The 27,425-nt window shown below is 37.2% G+C and overlaps 2 protein-coding genes across 2 annotated transcripts in view; both read left to right on the top strand.

Moving 5' to 3' along the window:
• The first annotated feature begins 1,309 nt into the window (after window positions 1-1,309).
• On the top strand, window positions 1,310-6,186 carry LOC311294882 (uncharacterized protein). The gene is made up of 3 exons (XM_084415946.1): window positions 1,310-2,203; window positions 5,805-5,906; window positions 5,986-6,186. The coding sequence occupies exons 1-3, from the start codon at window positions 1,525-1,527 to the stop codon at window positions 6,042-6,044; spliced, it is 840 nt and encodes a 279-aa protein (XP_084272072.1). The 5' UTR covers window positions 1,310-1,524; the 3' UTR covers window positions 6,045-6,186.
• Window positions 6,187-9,210: 3,024 nt separating this feature from the next.
• psmd1 (proteasome 26S subunit, non-ATPase 1) overlaps window positions 9,211-27,425 on the top strand; it is a 46,797-nt gene continuing 28,582 nt past the window's right edge. Inside the window, exons 1-16 of the mRNA XM_084415760.1 lie at window positions 9,211-9,619; window positions 10,279-10,322; window positions 10,409-10,482; window positions 11,466-11,635; window positions 11,748-11,956; window positions 14,213-14,356; window positions 14,434-14,660; window positions 17,808-17,868; window positions 17,967-18,095; window positions 18,198-18,286; window positions 18,384-18,462; window positions 22,051-22,224; window positions 22,313-22,424; window positions 23,307-23,503; window positions 23,791-23,886; window positions 24,753-24,817. Of these exons, the coding sequence (XP_084271886.1) occupies window positions 9,604-9,619; window positions 10,279-10,322; window positions 10,409-10,482; window positions 11,466-11,635; window positions 11,748-11,956; window positions 14,213-14,356; window positions 14,434-14,660; window positions 17,808-17,868; window positions 17,967-18,095; window positions 18,198-18,286; window positions 18,384-18,462; window positions 22,051-22,224; window positions 22,313-22,424; window positions 23,307-23,503; window positions 23,791-23,886; window positions 24,753-24,817 (1,886 nt within the window). The 5' untranslated portion in view covers window positions 9,211-9,603. The remainder of the gene's footprint in view (window positions 9,620-10,278; window positions 10,323-10,408; window positions 10,483-11,465; window positions 11,636-11,747; window positions 11,957-14,212; window positions 14,357-14,433; window positions 14,661-17,807; window positions 17,869-17,966; window positions 18,096-18,197; window positions 18,287-18,383; window positions 18,463-22,050; window positions 22,225-22,312; window positions 22,425-23,306; window positions 23,504-23,790; window positions 23,887-24,752; window positions 24,818-27,425) is intronic.

Here is a 27,425-nt window from a genome sequence, read left to right as displayed (position 1 = left end):
ATAGTGCTTTTATTAAAATCACCAACAGATTATGTATGTTTTAATGCATTTGATATTGTTAGTGAGCAACGAGCAGGTAAACATGATGTTACGTTTCAGATTAAATGACAACAAATTTACAATGATCATGCAACATTACCGTAACTTTATCATCCTTTCCAATGAAGAAGACTGCAAATAGTCATGGCTGGTCAAAGGTCGGGAGGACTGTTTACCCAAGACTTCAGCTTATCATTAATTACAAAGCTAGTTATTTATTGAAAAATATCCTGAGGGGACCTGTTTGAATGCTTTTTAATAGCTAACTTTGACATTTTAAGTTTTTAATTAAGGAAAAAAAAAAATCAGTTGAATAATGAAAAATAATTGTAAGAGTATTAATATACATCAATGCTGCACGCAGATTTAAGCTAATTTAAACTGTTTGTAAACAAACTCAGACTTTTTTTTTGTCAAATTCCAAAATATGTACGTTAATAGCTATACACTGATTTTGAATCACTTAACTGCTTTGTAACGTTAGCAGACAGACCTAAGCTATGTAACTATTGCTTTCCTACTGATACAGTAAGTTGACGTGCATCAATTTATTTTACATCATGAAAAAAAAACAGGAAATTTTGAAAATATGGGACCTTTAAACATCTAATGATACAAATGTAAAATAATAATAATAATAATAATAATTTAAGCCGTTATCTTACTAAAATGCGATTGTAGTTTATACTCTTTATTATACAGGAAATGTACCCTGTTTTGTTTTCAGACAGTTTAATATATCTTTCAAAACAGTCTAGTACAAACAAAAAGAGGGAAAAAATAGAGAGAGATTGTTAACGGCGCCCTCTCAGCAGCATTAATAGTTGTTTACTATTTGAGTATTATAAGGTAATACAATACAAAGTAGGCTATTATAATATCGTAAATCCTGCAAAGTTTTTTTTTTATATTTTAATAAAAATAAAATAAAATAAAAAAAAGAACATTGTGTTATTGGATTTAAATGCGGATACCCGTTAAAACTTTGAAAAGGATCCATCATCAAAGGGGAGAAAATTAAAGGACATCAATGATTTTGATATCCCTGTAATTCTGGGATTTATAGTGCCTGTTTAACTTACTGTTATAATTCGACACAAAGTGTATTTAAAAAATAATAATTAGGAAAAAAGATTTCACCTCCAAGGCGAGCGTCTTGTGTAGATCTTATCGACACACATGCTTGGCCAATCAGAGGAAACTCATAGCCTGTCAATCACGTTGAAATAAGCCCCGCCTATATATTTGATTATCCAATCAGAAGCAAAGCACCTTCACGGCGAGCTTGTCAATCTTGTGTAAATAAACCCTCCTACACACGAGGCGGACACGTCCACTTTCACAGAGAGATTTCTGCAGTTCTTCATGTAAAATGGTCGCGAATGAGTTTTTCACGTAAGTTTGCCCTTTAAAATTGCTTTGACAACGCTGTCTTGTGCTAAAGAGCATAAACGAGCTGCCTGGTAAAGGAGTTAGACATTGGTAATGGCCTCTGAAAGCGAGCATGATGATCCATTCCAGCAAATTCTGCTTCAAATCGGTGGAAAAAGTAACATTCATTTAATAAGCGAGGTGAGCGGACCTGAAGGAGACACCGGCGTTTTACAGGACTTTGTCGCTGATATGTTTAATGACGGGGAGCATGAACAAATCCACGACTGTCTTGGCAACAGTAACGGCGAAATCAAAATCCAAACAAACGTCTGCATTCCCGACCAATCAGAACAAAGTTCATGTGTTGCTGATGATCGATGCACCAAGAGCAAGAAAGCAGATCCACTCGAGAATAAAAGCGTGAGTTCAAGCAGAAACATCGGCGGCAAGCAGAGAGCCATCAAATGCTCCGTGATCATCTTCATCTTCAGCCAGGATTATGTGTGTGCTAAGGAGAACGAGGTGTGTTTGAGGGAGATCCTGAAGGACGTGAGAGCTCGCTTAAAGAGAAACGCGCTTCGCCCGGCTCTGCTGGGACTCGTGCACACGGACAGCGATCAATCTGAGAGCAAAGAGGCAGTGTACTTACTGGATCGATCAATGCGATCAGTTTTTATCAATCACCCCCAACAGGCCATATGGACCGGCCGGTACGTCTCAAAGTGCCCTGATGTGTTGCAGGAGATCAGATTGAGCACCTGCCGGGCTGTGAAGTCCTCAATGTCTGCAGGTCAGCCTAGTGCACTCTTTGGCCATCACTTTCCTACAGAGACCTTAAAGGGGTGGTTCAGAATTTTGGACATCGGACCTCATTTACAAGTTAGCCTGTGTGTTATTTATCAGTGGAGACAGTTTTCAAAAATGTTCACCCAGTCCTTCCAGTTGCATAGTTCGCCGGTGCTAGGCTAGCGCGAGTTAACGGTATCTGTTAGCCTGGGTTACAATTTTTTTATAAACTGTCTCCACTGATAAATAACACACAGGCTACCTTGTAAATGAGGTCCGATGTCCAAAAGGGGACATGGTGAAGTATAAAAAAAATGAGGTGGAGGAACAATTGTTTGTCAGTGCTTTGCGTTCTCTCACAAATGTTTTGTGTTCTCTCGAGAAATTTTGCATTCCCTCGCCAAAACATTTGCTTTAAGCCAAAAACGTTGCATTCCCTCTCAAAAACGGTTTGCGTTCTGCCGAGAAACTTTGCGTTCGCTCACAAAGAGCTCAAAAGGTTTTGCGAGTGAACGCAAAGTTGCTCGAGAGAACGCAAAAGCACTGACTTAGGCTATAATTTTCCCTCCCATCTTTTGTATGGAAGCTTGTTTCCGCCATGGAATAAAATAATTTTAAAGATAATTGTGACATTTTATCTCACAATTCTTGACTTTTTTTTTTTTTCTCAGAATTGCGAGATGTGTTGTGAACGCAATTGTGAGAAAAAAGTCACAATTATCTTTAAAATTATTTTATAATATTATAATATAATATTATATAAACTTACAATTGAGAGCTATAAAGTACAATTCTGAGGAAAAAAACACTGACTTTATATCTCGCAATTCTGACTTTATAAAACACACTTGTGAGTTTATCGCACAATTGTGACTTAATATCATGCAATTCTGTGAAAAAATGTATTCACAAATTTCATCACATAAATTCATGCAAAATCAGCATTTCATAAAATTAAGGTTTTTTTTATGAGATTTTTTTTTTTTAAGCTTGTGTCATGTCTAACAAGGAGATAATTGGTACTTACAGAGGTTGTCAGGGACATTAAACGTCATCAAACACAAATACTCATCTACTCACTAATTTGCTTTTACAGACTCGTCTACTCGTGCTCTTGCAAACTATTAAAACTTAAACTTTCCTAAATAAAGACTTAAAGATTTGTCAGAAATGTAGTGGTGGTGCAACCGTGCAATTATGTTGTTGTTCGTTAAGTGATGGTTTCTGAGTAAAATCAACCTAGGGTCCTTTGCACCATGACCTTTGCACCATGACCTGCCAAACACCCTCCAGAAGCCTTTATTCCCTTGGTCGAACATTATTAAAGTTAGAGCTTATTTAGAGAAATCAGCCGGATGGTTTAGTGCAGGCGCTAATGGATCCAAGGCTGTATCTCGTAAATTACCCCACTAATAATGCCCAGAATGGTACCAAACTTCTACAGTAGTACAAATAGGTTTTGTACTCATAAAACGAGGCATTGGAAAGTTTGTAAGTACATCAGGAGTTTATTTAAATAACACTTGCCTGATGGCTAATGCTAACGCTAACCCGGATGTCGACATCACTTCCGTGATTTGGGAAAAGCACGTTAAAGTCCTGGCAGAAAGCGATGCATAAGGATGTAGGGCAGTGACGCCCAGTTCCAGGAATGCACTAATATTTCGTTGGTAGTACCAGTTTGCAACGATTATTAGTTAACACTAAGTTTCTATGGAGTGTTAAATTCACTAGATTTTCCCTTACACTTGTGAGTTTTGCAAAGGACTTTTACGGGCTTTTCCCAAATCACGGAAGTGACGTCGACGTCCGGGTTAGCGGTAGCAGTAGCCGTCAGCCAAGTGTTATTTAAATAAACTCCTGATGTACTTACAAACTTTCCAATGCCTCGTTTTATGAGTACAGAACCTATTTGTACTACTGTAGAAGTTTGGCACCATTCTGGGCATTATTAGTGGGGTAATTTACCAGATACAGCCTTGGAGCCATTAGCGCCTGCACTAAGCCATTCGGCTGATGTCTCTAAATAAGCTCTAACTTTAATAATGTTCAACAAAGGGGAAAAAGGCTTATGGGGGGTGTTTGACGCGAGGTCATGGTGCAAAGGACCCTAGGTTGATTTTACTCCGAGCCATCCCTTTAAGCTTTTTTCTATTGCTGTTTGAAGAGTTGCACGATTAATCGTTAAAAGATCGCGATCACGCACGGGATCTTATTCCTAAATGACAGTGATTCGGTTATGTCTATTAAACCTTTGACAAGTACAGTCACAGCAAACATTCAAATCTAGCAAGTCATTAAATCATTCATTCAAGAGATTCTTCAAAAAGCTGATTCATTCAGTAATGAAACAAGTGAAGCCTTTATGAGTGAGTCATTGAATCATTCATTCAAGAGATTTGTTCAAAAAGCTGATTCATCCAGTAATGAAACAAGTGAAGCCTTTATGAGCGAGTCATTGAATCATTCATTCAAGAGATTTGTTCAAAAAGCTGATTCATCCAGTAATGAAACAAGTGAAGCCTTTATGAGCGAGTCATTGAATCATTCATTCAAGAGATTTGTTCAAAAAGCTGATTCATTCAAGAAATGAAACAAGTGAAGCCTTTGAGTGACTCATTGAATCATTCATTCAAGAGATTCTTCAAAAACACTTATTAATTCAGTAATGAAACAAGTGAAGCCTTTATGAGCGAGTCATTGAATCATTCATTCAAGAGATTCTTCAAAAAACTGATTCATTAAGTAATGAAACAAGTGAAGCCTTTATGAGCGAGTCATTGAATCATTCATTCAAGAGATTCTTCAAAAAACTGATTCATTAAGTAATGAAACAAGTGAAGCCTTTATGAGTGAGTCATTGAATCATTCATTCAAGAGATTCTTCAAAAAACTGATTCATTAAGTAATGAAACAAGTGAAGCCTTTATGAGCGAGTCATTGACTCATTCATTGATACAGAAAAAAAAAACAACTAATTAATTAAATATTTTAAAATAGACAGCAGCAATTAACATGTTGTCAGAACCTCTAGTAAATTACATTTTATTTTGTCCGTTCAGAAACATGGGAGAATAGCGATCTCTATTTAAAAATAAAAATAATAATCCAGAGTCGTGCAGCTCTAGCCAAATGTATTTAGGCTTCAAAATTCATAAAAGTTGTGCTCATTTGTGTACAAGATCATCTTGATGAACAAAATGTGTAAGGAACCAGCTTTATTTGGTCATAGAGCTTATTTTCGGCAACAAGCCATTGGAAAATGAAGCCATTGTAGTCTTTTGAGACTAGAAGATCTAGTAAGCTCCCTACCTAGACAGCATTTGGCCATACCATTGTGGTTCCCCAAAGAACCCTTCAGTGTACAGCTCTTAAAAAAAGCTTTTTTTTTCTTAGTATGAAGAACATTTATATAATCTAAATAACCTTTTCCACTATAAAGAACCGTTCGATTTTCTCATACGCCTGTTGGGTTTGTTGTCACGCCTCCTCTGTTCATGCGTCACATGATTTGGGGAATTATAATGAACGGAGGCCCCAAGAAGAAGCAGAGAAAGAAAGAATGCTTCTAATGAGTCCCGTCTCAATGGCTCTTTATGTTGCAGACAGCGGCGCTGGCAGTAAAAGCGGTGTGTTTTGGCCCCTGAAATGTTTACCAGGAATGTTCAGGAAGCGCCGCAGAGGACAGGCCGACATCAACACCAACAGTATGACGTTCATTCGCATTTGGTTTCAAAAACAGTTGTTTCTCTATTGATTAACTGTGCAATCTCTTTGCTCTCGCAGCGAATCCAAACCCAGGCGAAGAAGGAATTCCCTTGCAGACGAAGCCCTCGGCTCAATGACGCCAGACACCGAGATGGCGGAAAAGCAAGCCTCACACTACTTGTCTGTGCTCGACTCAGGTCGTTTATTCTTGCACTATAGCTTACCAGTCGAGAAATGAAGGCGACAATAGGCTGCTACTGCATTATTCATGATGTTTGATATCAGAAGGAAGTCTCACTGCTTATTAGTGTTAAATCATCTATTGCTGAACACTGTGAATGACTGTAATGTATTAATTGCTTTTATTATAAATTAAAGAAACACTTTGTTGCATCACCGTCAGTAAGTTTTGCACTATTCCCTCATGCGATTCTGAACTAACCAAGGAAATGAATTGTAGCTGTTCAGAAACTATTCCAGTGGCTCATAAACCATAATCTTGAATACTTGAAAAAATTAAAAGTCACCATGAAATCAAAATGGACAGTTGCTGTTTGTGTTTTTTTTTTATTGAATATGGCTGTGCACTGATATAGCTGTGCACATCATTGTTTTATTTTATTCACGTGCCCTCATTTTCTTTAATAAAAATAGCGTACTCTCCCTCGGGCGGGGCTATAACCTGTCAATCACATCAGATCCACCAATAGCAAACCACAGCCATCCATCAATCCCTGTGGACTAAATTAAGCCCCGCCCACATTTGATCTTGTTACAGAAGCATTTCACTCGGATATTCGGCACAACAGGGAAGAAAAGACTAGCGCAACTTCCCTTTAATGATGACTTTTTTTTATTTTTTATCATAATTATGACAAAAAGTAAAAAATTATGACAAAAAGTGAATTGTGACAAAGTCTGAGTACATCATATTTTTTACTTTTTATCTCAATTATGACTGAGTACGTCATAATGTTGTCATCTTATATCATAATGACTGAGTACATCATAATGTTGTCTTTTTTTATCATAATTATGAATGAGTACATCATAATGTTGTCTTTTTTTATCATAATTATGACTGAGTACATCATAATGTTGTCATCTTATATCATAATTATGACTGAGTACATCATATTTCAACTTTTTATATCTAAATTATGACTGAGTACACCATAATGTTGTCTTTTTATATCATAATTATGACTGAGTACATCATATTTCGACTTTTTATATCTAAATTATGACTGAGTACACCATAATGTTGTCTTTTTATATCATAATTATGACTGAGTACATCATATTTCGACTTTTTATATCTAAATTATGACTGAGTACACCATAATGTTGTCTTTTTATATCATAATTATGACTGAGTACATCATATTTCGACTTTTTATCTAAATTATGACTGAGTACACCATAATTTTGTCTTTTTATATCATAATTATGACTGAGTACATCATATTTCGACTTTTTATATCTAAATTATGACTGAGTACACCATAATATTGTCTTTTTATATCATAATTATGACTGAGTACATCATATTTCGACTTTTTATCTAAATTATGACTGAGTACACCATAATGTCTTTTTATATCACAATTATGACTGAGTATTTCATAATTTCAAATTTGTCTAAATTTTGACTTTAATCACATATTTTCTACTTTTTTACCTCATAATAACTGAGTACATCATAGTTTGACTTTTTATTTCATAATTATGACTGAATACATTATAATTATGACTTAGAATCTCAATTTCAAAATATTACCTCATAAAAAATGAGTACACCATAATTTCATATTTTATCTCTTAATTATGCCTTAGTATCTCAATTTCAAATGTTTACCTAAAGGAATGAGTACACCATAATTTAATATTTTATCTCATAATTATGACTGTACTCCATAATTTCGCCTTTTATCTCATCATAATTAATACTTAGTATCTGAAAATTTCAAAGTTATAATAATTTAGAATTTTTAATCTCATAATTAATTTTTTATTTATTTCACAATTGATTTAGTACATCAGAATTTTGCCTTTTTATGTCATAAGTTTGACTTTTTATGTCATAATTAAGATTTAACAACGCATAACTTGTTTTTTAATGTGGCAGAAATGGGCTTCCATAGATTCTTGTTAGTTAAAACAGGTTTTATTTATACGTACTGCGTACAGAACAGGCTAAATAATATTTGGGATTTTCTGCTGGCTGTTTACAATCTGAACTACTCAATCAATGTTCGTGAATGAGTGACTCTTTTGAGTCGGTTCTTTTCAGTTGATTGATCACACCGGACAGCAATGGTCTGAATCGGTTTGTGATTCAGAATGATTCGAACGAATGACTCGCGCACTGAATCGTTTAGGTGAGCTTCTCACAGTGGTGCTCAACCCGGGGCCACTAGGGGTCCTCAGACACTTATAACGGGCCTTACAGTAAGTTACAACTATGAGCTGCTAAAACCACTGAAATAAACGTGTCACATGTACAATACTGTAAACCCATTTCCACAAAAAAAAAAAAAGCTTTTGTAAATCAGAATTATGACAAAAATCTAAATGATGACAAGTTATGAGATAAAAAGTGGAAATTATGAGATACTAAGTCATAATTATGAGATATTTGAAATTGTAACATAAAAAGTCAAAATGAGTCATAAATTTGACATATCTCATAATTTCCGATTTTTTTCTCATAATTATGACTTTTTATGTCATAATTTTCACTTTTCTGTAAGAATTTTGACTTTTTATCTCGTTTTTTTAAACTAATGATGTCATATATATATATATATATATATATATATATATATATATATATATATATATATATATATATATATAATAAAAAATAATTTCTTCAGAATTATGATTAACCCAATTATGATTTCAGAAATGGGCTACAGTTATTATAGATGTAACAGAAGGAGATTTGTTCCATCTTGAGATATTTGAAATTGTAACATAAAAAGTCAAAATTATGAGTCATAAATTTGACTTATATCTCTTATATCTCATTAATGTCCGATTTTTATCTCATAATTATGACTTTTTATGTCATAATTCTCACTTTTCTGTAAGAATTTTGACTTTTTATGTCGTTTTTGTATTTTTTTACTAATATTGTCATATATATATATATAATCAATTTTTTTTCTTCAGAATTATGATTAACCCAATTATGATTTCGGAAATGGGCTACAGTTATTTTAGATGTAACAGAAGGAGATTTGTTCCATCTTGGACCACAGAGTGGCATGGCGAACCACTCAGCCTTCACTGAACGGCAGAGAAGAAGAGCCACTGACGGGGCTGGCCGCTCCAAAGCCTGTCTGGAAACAATCACTACATGCCTTACACATCCAATATATTCATTTAAAAATAACTGATATTACCCATAAAAGAATAGTTGTATAATATCTGCTTCTCACCACCTTCACGTGTTCTGCAGCATGTGATTTTATACTAAATGACAACTCGTATGTTCAGGCGCTGTTTCCGGCGTTCCGGCGTTAGAAGCGCTCCTTCAGTCAGATGAGTTTGTGCCGCTGCTGTAACAGCAGTCGATCGCTCGAGCGCTCACAGTTTCATTGACAGTCAAATAGACGTTATTCTTCTTAATACTGTTTGTGTGTTTAAATCACTGTGCTGGAGGAGATCCAGTGACCGTCGCAAGCAGACATGATCACTTCAGCCGGTGAGTGAATGCGAGTGCGCGTTTGATTTAGCTGAGTCACACAGCTAACGGCTAACACACGCCGCTAAACCTCGACGAGCTTCACAACTATATCTGTGTTTAATGCGAATATATTTTCAGTTATAAGTGTGCTGTATGTGCTACTTCAGCGCGTAAAGGCGGTGGTGATAGTGTAAAGGTTTGCTAATGTCATTTCTCGTGGTGTTTTCACTGCTGTGGTTTGTTTACATCGGCAAAATAGCGCGATTATTGAAAAGTAGATCTGATATATGTGTCTCAACATTGTTTTGACTATATAAATAATGTCAAAAAGCCATTTATATGTTAGTTTGAATTAAAACGCATGTCTGAGGTTGTTATTTAGCAGATCTGTCATGTCATTGTTGCTAAACGTTAGCCTTGTAACACGGATAGAGGGACTGATATGAAGACAGATGGACATACAGGCTTTATATATATATATATATATATATATATAGTAGTCAACATTTGTAGTGGATCAAAAGTTCTTTCATCAAAGTTATACTTGCATTTTGAACAATATATTTATTTACACACAGATAACGTTAAATATATATACAGTAAATACATATAAATAGACAGAGAGCAGGATAAGACTGTATATATACTGTACTGATGGCTGGTTTGCTGTTTTGTAGCTGGTATCATTTCCCTCCTGGATGAAGATGAGCCACAGCTCAAGGTACGGGATCTGCTCAAACACACACACGCACACATGCTTATTAATATGGATCTGGTTATTAACAATATTTTGTTCTTCTTTTTAAGGAGTTCGCTCTACACAAACTGAACTCCATCGTCAACGACTTTTGGGCAGAGATCTCTGAGTCCGTAGACAAAATGTAAGTATCGTGATGATGATCGTGGCTCATTTCTGAAGGCGTTCACCCAAAAATTGCCATAAATATGAAAAAAATGTACATTGATTTCTGTATTTTCTAACATGAAAAGTATAACCCGTGTGAATCGCATACATCCAAGAAGAAAATATTATTGTAATTTTACTGTAAAATAATAATACTGCTTTTTATTGTAATTAATATTATGCTACTAATAATTAAAACTAATTTTGTATTTTAGTTTACGATAGTACTATTGCAGTAGTAATATATAAATATATAATTATTATATTAATAATTAAATATATTCGTATTTTACTGTGAAATACGGCTACTGCAATAGCAATATTTCTTAATATTGACTTATTGAATATAATTATGATGCTAACAATAATTAGTAAATGCTTGTTTTATTTATTACTGTACATGCAATAGTTTTTTCTGTATTGATTTTTTTTATTAAATAATAAAATAGAAAAAAATATTATAAAACTATTAATAATTAAGTACTTGTTTTTTTATTTTACAGTGCAAAAATATTAAATTGTTGATGAAAAATAAAATAAAAAAAATATCCTGAATAACAACAGTAATAATAATTGACAATAATATTAAGGTTCATCACATTTAGATAGCTCTTTTCTCAATACTCAAAGCACTTTACATATGGATCTCCTCAACCACCACCTATAATAATAATAATAATTTCATATTGAATGTTTGTTTTACCCATATTGAATAGGGAAACCCCTCTTTTTCATTTGTACTGTAGCTTCTTCCTTTCATGGAACACAAGAATAAATGATAAACAATATCCGAGTTGATCTTTTCTATAATATTGAAAGCATATAGAAAAGAGCAGCCAGTCTTAATTTTCTCTTATTATTATAAATGAAATGTCTGTAAATGAAGACATTAATAAGCTCATGCTGAAACCTTTCATACGAGTGTTTTAGATGCTAACGAAACGTGTTTTCCTCCGTCAGCGAGGTCCTGTATGAGGACGAGACGTTTCGGAGCAGAGAGTTTGCCGCACTGGTGGCGTCCAAAGTCTTTTACCACCTCGGGGCTTTCGACGAGTCTCTAAACTACGCGCTGGGGGCTGGAGACCTCTTCAACGTCACCGACGACTCCGAATATGTGGAGACCATTATTGGTGAGGGATCGGCTAATCCTGAAGAAATGTATCGCGGTTTCAAGTTGTAATTCATAAATGATCAAAATAAATGCGACTCTGAGTGTATATATATATTCTTTTCGCCCATCAGCCAAGTGTATCGATCACTACACCAAACTGCGCGTTGGGAACGCCGAGCTGCCGGAGGACGAGGAGAAGAAAAGCATCGATCCTCGTCTGGAGGGGATCGTCAACAAGATGTTCCAGCGCTGCCTGGGAGATCACAAGTACAAACAGGCCATCGGCATCGCGCTGGAGACCCGACGCCTGGACATCTTTGAGAAGACCGTCCTGGAATCTGTAAGCTGCTCATCTGCATATCTTCATATTGCTGGATCGTAGTGTCGCCGAGGTCACCGGTTAAGAGTGTGCGGTTCATGAGTGTGCAGTATAGCGAAATATAATCAATATTGACGTCTCTTTCCCGCCGAAACACGGACTGAGTGGCAGAAGAGCTGCTGCGTGATGCGAGTTAACTGTGGAAACTGTGGAAACACGAGTAAAACAAACCATTACCAGTTTAAACTAAAGGTCGGACTTGATATAGTGTTCCTTACAACTTACCAAAGATCCAGTGATCCGTGGATATTGACACGCAGCAGGAACATGTTTCCTGACATTTATATGAGCCTGATTTCCACGCCGGGGAAATACATACAGCAAATGTGCATGTGAACGCTTTATATAGATACAATATAGGTCTAATATCACTCATATCAGTGTTATATATATCGTCCAGCCTTAAAACTTGTATAGTTTTTTGTCAGTGTTTATTTAAAAACATCCAATTATGCAGAATAAGCCGACAGCGCTCGTGGTCATGGAAGCGCAGAAACACGTTTTCGCCATAAACCGGGTCGACACAGATCATTTTTTGCCTCTTACTCTGATTTTGCACGGCGTTAACCTCTTCTCTGTCGGCTTATTGAAGTGCGCATGTGTGAAACGTGACAGGAACGCATCCTCAATGCAGATTTAAGCACATCCAGACCGAGCGAGCATTTTGCAGGAAAGGAAGAAGGAAATATATCACAAACCCAGACTTTTTCATGACCCAGAAAATTACACACGTGTGTGTCCTCATCTCGTGAAGCAGAAGCTAGTGTGGTTTTTGGCGGCCTGTTTTAGTTTGAGTTTTAGTCTAGTCTTTGTGTCAAGCTGTCATTTTAGTTTTTATTAGCTTTAGTCACGTTCATACTCTCTCTTTAGTGTAGTCAAGTTCCAGTCGACTGAAAGTCTGAGCATTTTAGTCGGAATTATCCATGACTATTTTCGTCTAGTTTTAGTCGACGAAAACGGATGACGTTTAGTTTAGTTTTAGTCAATCAAAATTGTATTTTAGTCTCTTTTTAGTAATGCAATTCTATTTAACCCAGTCGATATAGTGCACCACTATGGGAAAATAGCAAAAATAGCGAACAGAAAAGTAACACTCGTCTCATTCGTGGACGTGGAAAAGCAAGTTCTTCGTGACATGCAAGATTTATTGTATTAAATAAAAAAAAATGTCAATTTAAGTTTTAATTTAAAATGTTTGCGATTTTTAATGTAAGTACATGGTTAAATATTTTACCACTTGCTTGAGCAACTTAATATATAAATCTATATAAAAGTAATGCATTGAATAATACGTTGTTTAAATTGTTTAAACGTGAATTACGTCTGTTGAAGAGTGTATATGCGTACAAAGAGAATCAATGCAATGCTGACAACTTTTAATAAATAAATAAAAGTAGCTGATAACTTCTGGATTTTAAATAAAAATAGTGAGTATGTGTTCGTGGTGCAGCCGTGGATCAGTTACGCACTGCAAACGCAGCATATGTGAAAGCACTGTAGCGCGTGCTGCTCCTGCACCGCATACACAGAGTGTGTGTGAAACGGGCGTCAGACTTAACTTTGTTTGTTGTCGTTTACGCTAACTCACCGCAGCTGCATCTTCTAAATAATGCCGCGAGTGGGGCTCGAGGAAGTGACGTCGCCTGCGCCTGCGCAGCCCCTGAAGTGAGCCACGGGAAACAGAAATACTGCAAAATAATAATAATGCGACTAAACGAGACAAAATAACGTCATAACATTTCGTCTCGTCTCGTTTTGGTCAACGAAAGTGAAGAGACATTTTAGCATAGTTTTTATTTTGTAAACCACATTTAGTCTCGTTTTTATTCGTCAACAATATTGCATTATACATTTGATTATAGTTATCGTCACATGACCAGCATTTACGTTGCGTCTCGTTTTCGTCACGTGATAAAGGTTCGTTGACGACTTTCGAGTGGATCTCTGAGCTGGAGTGAGTGGAGGCGGGGCTCATTTGCATATTCATAGAGCCGCGTATACTAAATGAGGCGAGGGTGTCGAGTTACAGTCAAGATATTTTAAGGCATGAAGACATTTTTTTGCAAGGAAAAAAGGTTTAAATATGTCATTTTGGAGTTTTTAAGAGATACAGTTATTGACTACAGGGGACTTTATGTTGTGAACTTGTGGATGTGATGTCATAACTTCAACGGCTTTACAGCTTTCACCTTTTTGCCACGTTTTGTTGTCCTACAGACTGACATTGGTGGTTTGCTGGCCTACAGCCTGAAGATCTGCATGTCCCTCATGCAGAACAAGAAGTTTCGAAACGAAGTTCTGCGAGTCCTCGTCAAGCTGTACATGAACCTGGAGAAGCCGGACTTCATCAACGTGTGCCAGGTGACCTGTCCTGAGCGCGCCTCAGCTTTACCCTGCATCCAGAGGCTCCTCTCTAACATCTTTCTTTTTCATCGCAGTGCCTGATTTTCCTCGACGACCCTCAAGCGGTGAGTGATATTTTGGAGAAGCTGGTGAAGGAGGATAACCTCCTGATGGCCTATCAGATCTGCTTCGACCTGTATGAGAGCGCCAGCCAGCAGTTCCTGTCCTCGGTCATCCAGAACCTGCGGACCGTCGGCACGCCCATCCCCGCTGTGCCCGGATCCACCAACACGGGCACTGTGCCCACACCGGAGAAAGACAGGTGGGCATTTGACCTGTTCCACATCGGTGTATGAATGAGGCATTTATATTGCGCTTTTCATATGTAGTACTGTACACCCGAAGTGCGTTACAATCATGTCCTCAACCACCACCAGTGTCTTCACCTTCAATTCACATTCATTTGTATAGCGCTTTTCACAGTACACATCATTTCAAAGCAGCTTCACAGAAAATGCACGAGTCTACATTACATTTTACAGTGATCTGCTATCAGAGGTATAAGTTATGCATTTCAGAAATGTACATATAATCACAGTTAGCGAAAAAAAATTTAATGTAATAATTTAATGCAGAAACAGTGAGCTCATTGAGGTAATGAATGCTTGTTTGCTACTTGTGTATTATTGATATATGAGTGAAAATTGATCAATGTGTTCAGAAAAATCTACGTAATGCAAGTGAATGGGGTCCAAAAATGCTGTAGCTTCAAAAAGCACATAGTTATGATAGTAATTCATACACGCCCAGTGGATGAATAATGTCTTCTAAAGCAAAATGACAGGGGTGTGTGTGTGTTAGGAGAGATACTAATGTTGTAGGGGTGTAACGATACCCTCATGTCACCAGGGTGGGAATTATGTAATTTTAGGGGCAAGGCCATTTGGCCTCCACCTTTTCTTTTTTTTTAGGGGCACCAAGGCCATATGACAGGGCACAAAGGCCATCGTACAATTCGATGGTTTTCCCATTCAGATTGATACCATAACATCCTAATTTGGAATAAGACATGGATTATGACTTTTTTAATAAAAAAACAACAACATTTTTTAATGAGAGAGAGAGCACCATTACATCCAGAAGGTATACACCCTCACACAACAATAGAAACAACACAAATGCCAATAAAAGCATTCAGAAACAACACAAATGCCAATAAAAGCATTCAGAAACAACACAAATGCCAATAAATTAATAATTTCCTGCATTGTCGAACGCTCTTCTTCATGTGTTTCAAATATGGACTATAATGTTCAGTAGAGCGCCCTCAGGCTGCTGGTATGAATTGAAAACACAGCACATCAGTATACAGCGCTCATAATGATTACATCGACGCATTTGGCTATAAATTCAATAAAATATTATTCCTGTCAATAGAAATATGATGTAAACTGAGAATATATCAATATTGCTCCAAATCTGCACACTTTTGAGCTAAAAGCCGTGAGGGACGTTGTTTTGTGAATCGCTTTCATGACGACAGCACGGGAGTTTTTTATGAATGGGAGCGTCTGACGCTCATAATTCATATTAAAGGTATCGACTCATTTTTGCATTTCATAACTCCTGACACAAATTAAGACATAACTGTCAATATAAATTTCTCAGAATACAATAGTGGTCAAATACTGAAACGTGAGTCTTATATCTTTTTAATGATGTAAGTTATAGTTTGTCAAGGTAATAACATTAAATCTTATAGTAACTGAACTATAAAAAAAAAAAAAAAAGCTTCAGTGCGCCGACGCCGTTACCTCTGGAACCTTGCATAGGGCCCTTTTCTGAAAAGGGCACTTATCTACTAGCAAATAGATTTAGATATTTTTAGGTCAAACCGTTCTTGTCTGTCAGTCATATAATGCAGGTCTATGGTCACGGTCTCAGAGAGCAGCCACAGAGTCCAAATTAAAACAATTCCCCATCGTCCAAATTAAACAATTCCCCATCATAAGTACACATTGATGGCCTAAGACACGAAACGAGCGGTTTGTGTGAGAAAACGAACAGTATTTATATCGTTTTTACCTCTTGTAACACAGCGACGTCCAAGTGATCTGAGGGCGCCCGCGCTTCCTGCTGTGTGACGTGTGCGCAGACTGGTGCATAGATAGACATATAGATTTCGCCTTGGCTACGGCAGTTCATGAACGAATGCCGTAGCCAAGGCGAAATCGAGTGTATATATCTATGCCCCAGTTTCGACAACAGAGTGTCGTTCTTCTGTTGGTGCTGACGTTACATGCTTCTTGCACTGCTGTTTTGATGCGTGAGATCATCGATGTGATTATGACACTGCACCTGCGCGAATCCACAAACTAATTGAAGTTCAGAGACTACTTGGGTGGAACTTGGACAGGGCCAGGGCAGACAGGGCCAGGGCACACAGGCCACTGTGGCCGTACGATGATTTTTTTTTCACGGGGCATGAAGGCCAAAGTGTAGGGCAACGGCGGCCGTGGCCGCGGTATAATTCCCACCCTGCATGTCACCATTCGATACATATCACGATACTGAACTCACGATACGATATTAATGCGATACTCAAAGATATATGATAAAAGGTTAACAAAAAAATGTACTCTTGATTAAAATGCTGAATTTGGTGTTACATTGTGTGTGTAAATGATTAGGATTAGTCTTGGTGCTGAAACCCAAAGCACAGGACAATAGAGACGCCAGAATAACAATATTCATGATTCTGAAGCTGAAAATACACAATTATTTTAGAGGAATATGCTTGATCTCTGACTAGATATATTTAAAATAATGTAGGCCACTTTTTACTGGTAACAAGACATTTGGCATTACAGTATCAGGACCCACAAATATTCCCCCATTGCATTATTATACATTATATTCAACATTATATATAGTAGTTTAATGCAGTACTGACACTAAAACTCTGTAAACGTGATTTTTTTTTCTCACACAGAAATTTTATTTTGGGCGAATTATGCACAACACATATTGTCATTATCCACGATACATATTGATGCATTTTTTGTGTTGCGATATATTGTGACAACCCTATAATATTGTCATTTTTTTTTTCAATCTCTAATGAAAATATCATATTACAAAAAGTATATTTTAAGTTTTTATACATCATCATGGGTAGTATTTATTGTACTACCTTTCAAAAACATTGTACAACGTTTTTACTGTAATACAGTGATAAATATCATAATGCGCTCTAAAAATAGGCTTAGTTTCATCGCCAATGTTTACCATTTATTTTTTTGATTTTGTGTGTTTGTGAGATTCAGCCTCTTGGGGAAATCATGGGGGAATCATGGGGGAATCATTGTAACTCACAGCCTTGAGAGAGTGAAATGTGGTGTATTTTCCGCAGTAAAAAAAATATTTCTGAGATGACATATTCCTTATATGTTCTATGTCCATATTTCAGTGACGCAATGGAGACAGAAGATAAAGCTGGAAGCTCTCCTGCTGGGAAGACTGTGGAAGTGGTGAGTCTTCTCGTTCAGTCTTTTAACTCATCAGATATTAGGCTTGTATAAAGTGTGTGTATATGTTTTTTTATTTTTTTATTATGTATTTAAAATAGAAGGATGAGCCGAAAGACCAGAACTCAAAAATGATCAAAATATTAAGTGGCGAAATGGCCATTGAGCTGCACCTTCAGTTCCTCATTCGAAACAACAACACAGACCTGATGATTCTCAAAAACACAAAGGTGAGAAACCGGCTCTGATGATCTTTGACATTATCATGAATCCAATCCCAGATGTTGGTATACTTCATAAGCTAAGTATGGTTTTATTCCTGATTCATTCAGGATGCGGTGCGAAATTCGGTGTGTCACACGGCGACGGTCATAGCAAACTCATTCATGCACACGGGAACAACCAGTGACCAGTTTCTACGGTACAGTTTCTACATTCACCTGCTCACTCATCGAAATGTGGCCTCTTGATGTAGATAAGGACACTGAGATGAGAACTGCCTCCTTTTTGTGTTACAGAGAGAATCTGGAGTGGCTGGCGAGAGCGACTAATTGGGCCAAATTCACAGCAACAGCGAGTCTTGGCGTCATTCACAAGGTTAACATCATCATACGCTCAAGGCACTTTCCACAAATAGGGAACAGTTTAGTTATCTATCAGTCTCTCTCTCTGTTTTACATTCCTGTTTGTTTTAGATTTGTTTGTTTTTTTGTTTGAGATTTCTGTTTGTTTGCTTTAGATTTCTGTTTGTTTGTTTGCTTTAGATTGGTCTCTTTCAAATTACTTTTTGTCTGTGTCAGATTTCTAATTATTTGTTTCAGATTTCTGTCTGTTTCGAATTGTTTGCTTTAGATTTGTCTCTTTCTGATTCAGAATTCTGTTGTCCCAAATTTCTGTTTGTTTTTCTTGTAAGATTTCTGTCGGTTTCAGTTTTTTTTTTTTTTTCTGTTGTTTCAGGTTTGTTTGATTTAGATTTCTGTTTGTTTGTTTTTGATTTCTGTTTCGTCTGTTTTAGATCAGTTTTTGTTTGTTTTTAATTTCTGTTTCGTCTGTTTTAGATCAGTTTTTGTTTGTTTTAAATTTCTGTTTCGTCTGTTTTAGATCAGTTTTTTCTTCTTCTTTTTCTGTTTCGTCTGTTTTAGATCAGTTTTTTTTTCTTTTTTTTCCTGTTTCGTCTGTTTTAGATCAGTTTTTGTTTGTTTTTAATTTCTGTTTTGTCTGTTTTAGATCAGTTTTTTCTTCTTTTTTTTCTGTTTCGTCTGTTTTAGATCAGTTTTTTTCTTTCTTTTTTTCCTGTTTCGTCTGTTTTAGATCAGTTTTTGATTTGTTTCGTCTGTTTTAGATCAGTTTTTTCTTTTTTTTCCTGTTTCGTCTGTTTTAGATCAGTTTTTTCTTTTTTTCCTGTTTCGTCTGTTTTAGATCAGTTTTTTTTCTTTTTTTTCCTGTTTCGTCTGGTTTAGATCAGTTTTTTTTCTTTTTTTCCTGTTTCGTCTGTTTTAGATCAGTTTTTGTTTGTTTTTGATTTGTTTCGTCTGTTTTAGATCAGTTTTTTTCTTCTTTTTTTCTGTTTCGTCTGTTTTAGATCAGTTTTTTTTCTTTTTTTTCCTGTTTCGTCTGTTTTAGATCAGTTTTTGTTTGTTTTTAATTTCTGTTTCGTCTGTTTTAGATCAGTTTTTGTTTGTTTTTAATTTCTGTTTCATCTGTTTTAGATCAGTTTTTGTTTGTTTTTAATTTCTGTTTCATCTGTTTTAGATCAGTTTTTGTTTGTTTTTGATTTGTTTCGTCTGTTTTAGATCAGTTTTTGTTTGTTTTTAATTTCTGTTTCGTCTGTTTTAGATCAGTTTTTGTTTGTTTTTAATTTCTGTTTCATCTGTTTTAGATCAGTTTTTGTTTGTTTTTAATTTCTGTTTCGTCTGTTTTAGATCAGTTTTTGTTTGTTTTTAATTTCTGTTTCGTCTGTTTTAGATCAGTTTTTGTTTGTTTTTAATTTCTGTTTCGTCTGTTTTAGATCAGTTTTTGTTTGTTTTTGATTTGTTTAGTCTGTTTTAGATCAGTTTTTGTTTGTTTTAAATTTCTGTTTCGTCTGTTTTAGATCAGTTTTTGTTTGTTTTTCATTTCTGTTTCGTCTGTTTTAGATCAGTTTTTGTTTGTTTTCGATTTCTGTTTGTTTAAGGTTTCTGTTGTCAGATGTTTTGTTATTGTTTTAGATGGTTTGCAGGGTTTTTCCTACATTGAAAATTTTTTGGCGGCCGCCAAAACGATTTTTTGTCCCGCCAAAGCCTTATTTGATCAGTAATTGGGTTTTGTGAGTGAAGCAGGCTACTGACGGAGTGACGGAGAGAACGATCACAGCGCCCCACCCCCGCGTGGGCACTCTCCGTCTTCAGTTCTGTCTTTGCTCTCTCCCTCGCATCAAAATCAACTGATCCTAAAGGTCGGAAGACCGAATCCATGTTTCACGTGGTGCATTCGGAGAATATTTTTGCTGAATTAGCGCTGGGTGTGAATTGCAGTCAAAAAAAGTTGCCTTATCTTCTCTTACAGCTTGTGACAAGCAGTCCGCACATGCAGCTGACATAACTTTAAATAAACGCAAAAAAAAAAAAAAAAAAAAATCCAGTTTGAAGTGGTTTTTTAGGGGTGTGCGATATGACGATTTTTGATCGTGGACGATTAAACCGTCTCCACGATCTGCTTTTGAAGAAATATCATAGAATCGTGCACTATATCTGTTCTGGCGCCTCCCAACATACTAAACAACGCGACGTATGTTCACATAAATGTTAACGCAGCGGAACGGGACACTGCAGTTCATAACTTGCATGTGCTTTAATGCCTTGTCGGTTAAACATTTAATTCGCGTGCTGATGCGCTGTTCTGACGTGTGCTGTGAAGCTCACATGCACTAAAAGCCTGTCTACCAGCGCCTGGATACTGGACTAAGTTATCTTTCGAGTCTTATTGTGCTTATACTGTTAAATACACACAAGGTTTATATAAACAAAGTCGGTTATGTCTAAAGTGAAAGCAAACTTGAGAAAATTGAGAGAAAATCTGCTTGTCAAATGCGTGTATATTAGACGCGTCGCGCGCAACTCTTAAAGGGACAGTAGTTATAGTAAACACGCTGCCACTTGTCCTTAAAGGGATAGTTCACCCAAAAATGAAAATGATCTCATCATTAATGCACTCTAATGTTGTTCCAATCCTCTATTAATTTCCTTCTAATATTTTCTAATATTTTTCTAATATTAATATTTTGAAGAATGTGGCTATCCAAACAGTAGCTGATCCCCATTGACTTTCATAGGAGAATATACTATGGAAGTCACTGGGGTACATCAACTGTTTGGTTACCCACAATCTTCCAAATAACTTTTATTTTCAACAGAAGAAAGAAACTTATTCGAGTTTAAAACAACTTGAGAGAGTAAATTATGATAATTTGAATTTTTAGGAGAACTATCCCTAATAAGACAACAAAATGCAAAGAGAAAATCACTCACTGCTCTTCACTGATAACTTTAGCTTTAATAAGTATCAATGTATAATTTATACAGTGAAGTCTATGTTTTGTTTTATTTTCATATTTGTTCATTTAATTACTTTCTTTTCTTTAAGAAAAAAAATCACAAACTGTTTCTTTGTATTTATTTTAAATTTAACATTTATTGTCAATATTGGGCTTGCGGATCATGTGGGTACTAGAGGACTCTTTGCTGTGTGTGGATGACCATGTCGGTCAGCCACCACCGAAGACCAATTTTGACCCAGGAAAAACCCTGGTTTGTTTGTTTGGATGTTTCTTTTGTTTGTTTAGATGTTTCTTTTAGATGTTCGTTTATTTAGATGTGTATTTAGATGTTTGTTAGTAGTGAGAACCATTACATATATTTAAACATTCTTAATTATAACTAAATTTAAACACCACAAATGTTTGTGTGTTTTAGTAAAATCATGATTTTATTATGTCTATTTTGACATGAAGTGATTTAATTCATTGTTGTAAAAACTATTTTAATTACTATGCTATAAAACATGGGTCATTCCTGCATAGCAGTAAGGTTGTATTTAGTACTATTTGTGGAAAATGCCTGAAATATATATATTTTCTTAATAAAGAAATTTATTTGATGTTATTACGTTTTTATTTTCATTGATAAATGCATTTGCTTTTGTGTCCAGGGCCATGAAAAGGAAGCACTACAGCTAATGGCGACTTACCTTCCCAAAGACACCTCACCAGGATCAGCCTATCAGGAAGGGGGAGGGCTGTACGCGCTTGGCCTGATCCATGCTAATCACGGCGGGGAAATCATCGACTACCTTCTCAGCCAGCTCAAGAGTGCCAGTAATGATGTACGTGCATAATCGCATTCAGATAAACTTTTGCAGCACTGCGACTCCAAAAAAAGCAGGAATAATTCTCCATGTTCATTCTTTGCAGATTGTCCGTCATGGTGGCGCTCTGGGTCTCGGTTTAGCTGCCCTGGGCACCGCCCGCCAAGACGTCTACGATCTGCTCAAATCAAACCTCTATCAAGATGATGCAGTAACAGGCACGTAAAACAACTTATATAAAAAATCTATATCACGATTATTAAAAGGTTCAGTTTTGTCAGTAGATTTCACTAAGGCAAGCATCACTATTACTAATGATTAAAATATAAGGTGACCACTTGTTTTACAAATTGTAATTGCGATTTATTAATTACGATTATCACAATTTACATTGAATGAGGTTTTGAATAGCTTTATACCAATGGTTCTCAACTCGTTTGGCAATGGGACCCACATTTCCCCATGGTCATCAAGCCGTGACCCACTTTTTTAGGGTGTATATATATATATATATATATATATATATATATATAGGCCTATTATAATACATTTTATACACAAAATTTGTTGACACACACAAGTATGGTCCCCTTTTACTTAACATACACACAAATTGTAAGAATATGGCTAATACTGATAAATAAGCAGTAGGCCTATGAGGTTAAGTTATTAAATAGCAGTCCCAAACTAGTTTTCGTTAATACAATGTTGGTGTGAGCCGCCACAGTCACAAAATAACACAAAGCGAAAATAAACAGGACAGGAAAGTCTGTTTTTCTGAGGTGAGAGACTTTATTTCGGCGTACACTGGTAGTTCCTATTGTGCTGGTTCTCTGGAGTAGTCGTGATTCGCCTCTCACAGCGTAACATGCTCTAAACACACCTCTTAAGCACGCAGAATAATGTAGGTGGTCTTTTTTTTTTTTTTTTTATCGTGGCTTCCTTACTCGTAATCACAGTTAGAAACTCGATTAAGTGTGCAGCCCTAGCGACCACCCAGAATACTTGATCATAATGCCGTTCAGTTTTAAATGGTCACCAACCCAGTCTATATTTCAAGGTTAAGCTCACTGTCATGTTGTTAATGGGTGTTGTCACAGGAGAGGCGGCTGGTCTTGCTCTGGGGCTGGTGATGTTGGGCTCAAAGTCGGCCCAGGCGATCGAGGACATGGTGGGTTACGCTCAGGAGACCCAGCACGAGAAGATCCTGCGCGGATTGGCTGTCGGCATCGCCATGGTAATGTACGGAAGGATGGAAGAGGCCGACGCTCTAATCGAGAGCCTCTGCAGAGATAAGGTGAGCGCTGTTTTTAATTAACATTTTGTATGACTTTTTAGATATTGTAATGTTTGCTGGGAGGTGTTTTGAAAATGTTAAAGTCAAAACCTTAAGGGCAGTACCTGATTTTTCATACAAATGTAATGGTTCATAACACAATTTTCCATGCAGAATGCGTGCTTTGTAGTCTTAGCCGTTTCCAGAGAGCTGTGTTTATTCTGTGAATATATTAACTGTGCGGCGTGCTGATGTCTGAGGCTCTGGTCTGCACACTGAGCTTCTGTTTTATCTCTCTGTCCTGACAGGACCCCATCCTGCGCCGCTCGGGAATGTACACAGTGGCCATGGCATACTGCGGATCTGGGAACAACAAAGCCATCCGACGACTGCTACACGTGGCTGTGAGTCTACACCAGCGAATATTACAAACGACATGGATTATTAGACACCCCAAAAAAATAAAAATAAGGGTCATTCCACATTTACATGAGAGAAAACCAGTAATCTTATTCTGAAATGTATGATCTGAGAGTAGCTTTATGAGATTAGATATTACCAAACAAGTCCGTAGTGAGAACTTGATTAGAATAAAAAAGCAAGGCCATTATCTGATATTTATTTTAGGACATTTAACATGGTTTAAAGATTTCAAGTAGTAAGACATGCTCCTAATTAATCACGAATAAAGACTCTATTTTCGATAAATGCAGCACTTTTTCTTTTCTTTTTGAGTCTATCTTGCATTTCCTTCAGATGGCGACATTTCCATTCTCTGTTGTACTTGCATCAAACGAGCTCTTGGTGTTTCTGTGTAACTTTAAAACATGAATATGCTAGTGTTGTAACTTATGCATTTCTTTTAGATTTAGCCTCTGGTTAAGCTCAGGCACTTCAACTTTAATTATTACTTGATTATTTATACAACGGCAAGAAAATAACATGCGTGCCGTACTGAGCTAAATTTAGCCATTGCTCTGTGAGTGATTAAGAGTTCGCATGCATGAGGACTAAAGGACTTTAATAGGTCGGAAATGTGAAATTGTGGACATGTGAAAACCTGCTAATTGTAATAATATTTTGAAACATTTTGAAAATGAAATGCCATGAATTTTTAATACTTTACCAGGTTTTTACATCAGTGCTGGCAACATGACACATTTGGCAATATCCGCTCAAGCCAAAGTAATGTTTAGTTAATTATGTTATTCTAGATTGACGATTAGTGAGTTTAATATTTTGTCTGATTTCTCGGCCCTCTTCCTGTCAGGTGAGCGACGTGAACGACGATGTTCGGAGGGCTGCCGTCGAGTCCATCGGCTTCATCATGTTCAGGTATGTTGCCTGTCCTCCTCACCTGTCTCTTCTCTCATCAACGCGCCCTGTCGTCTCGTCCTGCGCTTCATCTTAAACAGACGAGCCGCTTTCTGAATGCTTGCCAGGAACGGATTAATCAGGCCTTAATGTATACACAGACGAGATTCCTTCCATTCCTCTGCAGCGCTTTCCAAATGTGTTTGGAGTGTGTCTCCTGATGTGCTTGTTGCCGGTATTTGATGGCGATCCCATTAAGAGATCGTTCACTTCCTCTTATCGTGCCCCTTGGCACTTGCTTTATTGTCAGTGAGAGTGTGCACACATTTTCCATCCTCTTTTGCTCTGACTCAGTGTTTCTGCATTGAGTGTGTGTCATCAGTTCAACAGAATTTCTGCCATATTCTTAAAGGGATACTTCAGCATTTAGCATTGAACTTTGTATCAGTAGAAAACCTGGTATTTTCGGGTTACCGTGCTTCCCTCCCTCATGTCTCCCTGAGACGAGAGATTTATGTATTTTTGTCTGGGAAAAAATCCTCAGATGACGCAAAAATCGTCATTTTGCGTCATCTGAGGATTTTTTGGCCAGAGGCGAGAGACTACAGCCAGTAGTAGGAGCTGTCCCGCATGTTTTCAACCCGCCCATAGAGGGATCTCACTCACAGAATGTACACACAGTGTCAGCCATCTTTTTTTGGAAGCTAAGCTAGCAGGCTCTTGTTCTGTGGAGAAAGCTGAATAGTCGGGGTTACCCTCCTCTTTTTCCCGGACATGTCCGGCCGTCGAGATCGTCCAAAATGTCCGGGATGCAGCTTTTGCTTTCTACAGTCGCCATTCATTGTTTACATGCACACCTTTTGTTTCAATCTAACTGAATTCATTCCGATTGGTGAATCTGAATGTAGTGTTTACATGAACGCTAAACAAGTGATCGGTTGATGTGCGTTTTAACATTGCTAAGAAAATTCCCGCTCCTCCGTGAGAGATACGAGACCGGTGCGTCTCGCTCATCAGTTATCACGCCACCGGCCTCGCGCCGTTCTCCCGCGGCCCTCAGCCTCGTCCTGCTCGCCAAGGTAAACATATCGAATGGCGACTGTAGAACGCAAAAGCCGAATCCCGGATATTTTGGGCGATCTCGAAATCCCGGGCAGACTCGTCACGGAGACTCACGATAAAACGGCGTCTTTTAAGTTTCGAGTCAACTAGTAGCCTAGCCTAGTTGTTTAACTCATAGACAGTATATAAACTGGACACAGCGACCCCATTGGATTCAACGGAGACAAGTGAAGTCAATTAGAAGCTCTCACTTCCTGATGGTCGAGCGTACTGCGCAGACTCAAACTGAGCTTGACGACGTAGATGTGACGTGAGCAACCCGTCTGTCTTCTAGTAGCTGTGCCGAGAGAAATCTGAATCATTCCCTTCCGAAACTTGCCGAGACGGAGAGCGTGAGGAGGAGGTATCCATGAGCTAGGAGCAGGAGCAACTTTTGCTAAGTATTCTGATTAATTATTTTGTCATTTTGCCTCCACGTCCCCGCGATTGCCCGTGAGCTTCTCCTCCTGTCCATACGGTAATCTCTCTACTGTTCGACAGAGAGTCGTGTGGTTATGACGCAATCGTTAGCCTATTTTTACAAAAATTACTTCTACGGGGCCATAACGTAAGATACAAGGTAATGGAGCCTTTTATACATTTTCGTGTTTCTTTAGAAATAAATAATGGACAAATGGAGTCTTTAAACGCCTCAGATGTGAAGTTATTCGCTGTCAAAGTGACGCCAAAATGAATGGGAGTCAATGGAATGCTAACAGCAGGTGGGGGTCCGCTAATCAATGGCGGCGCCCGGGGAAGCTTCAAAATAATATGAAACCCTGCCCCCCTGGTTTAACTGCGCTCTCTTACCGGTAGGCGTGGCTCGGGAGTGGCCTCGTAGAACAGCAAAGCAAGTGCATTCTGGGAGTTGTTGTCTTTCATCCACATGAGCCAAAAATACATTTTCTGGCTTTTCTCAGTCTAGAAAGCTCCAACTTCAAAAATAATTTCACATTTCTACTACATAAATGACCCATTTTAAATACACATTAATCTTTCCAGAGGTGAAGTATCTCTTTAAGACTGTAGTTCAACCAAAAATGAGTTGTCGTGTCCTCGGATTTATTTTTATGCTTTTTGCCAGACCTGCATGTTTTCAAAGTCAGGTTGTCAATCGTAAAAGCCCTGTTTAATGAGTTTATGTCCACCACACACTCATATGTGCCCCTGCATTCAAAGCATCTGAACATCAAGTAATTCTAGAAATGGTGTCAGCTAGACAGCATTGATCTTTGATTGATCTCTACGACAATATTTGGTGACCGTTGCTTTCAAGACAAAAATACCCTAAAGTAGTTGTTTAATTAGCTAGGTTCCATGTTCACCTGAATGCATCTTGCATGCAGTTGGTAGGACACGTTGTGTTGTCCCATATATTATTTATTTTTTTTATTCTTTTGTTCACAGTCTTTTGTTATTGGTGTCAGTAAGTTCCCCCTCAGACGCCTCTCAGGGTTCTGGGCCAAGTAGATCTGGTGAACTATTTTAAGCCCTAAAAAGGCCATGCGATATTGTCATTTAAACAACA

The sequence above is a fragment of the Rutilus rutilus genome (assembly GCF_951802725.1).
Source record: "Rutilus rutilus genome assembly, chromosome: 8".
NCBI classification, from domain to species: Eukaryota; Metazoa; Chordata; class Actinopteri; order Cypriniformes; family Leuciscidae; genus Rutilus; species Rutilus rutilus.
Note: the sequence above shows the minus strand (reverse complement) of the source record. Positions and strands in the feature narration are given on the sequence as shown.

Bases quoted from the DNA above. Each gene is read 5' to 3' on its own strand.
- LOC311294882 (XM_084415946.1), top strand. From the start codon at position 1,525: ATGGCCTCTGAAAGCGAGCATGATGATCCATTCCAGCAAATTCTGCTT. The intron at 2,204-5,804 runs GTCAGCCTAGTG...TTTATGTTGCAG, and splicing joins GAAGTCCTCAATGTCTGCAG to ACAGCGGCGCTGGCAGTAAA. The intron at 5,907-5,985 runs GTATGACGTTCA...TTGCTCTCGCAG, and splicing joins GGCCGACATCAACACCAACA to CGAATCCAAACCCAGGCGAA.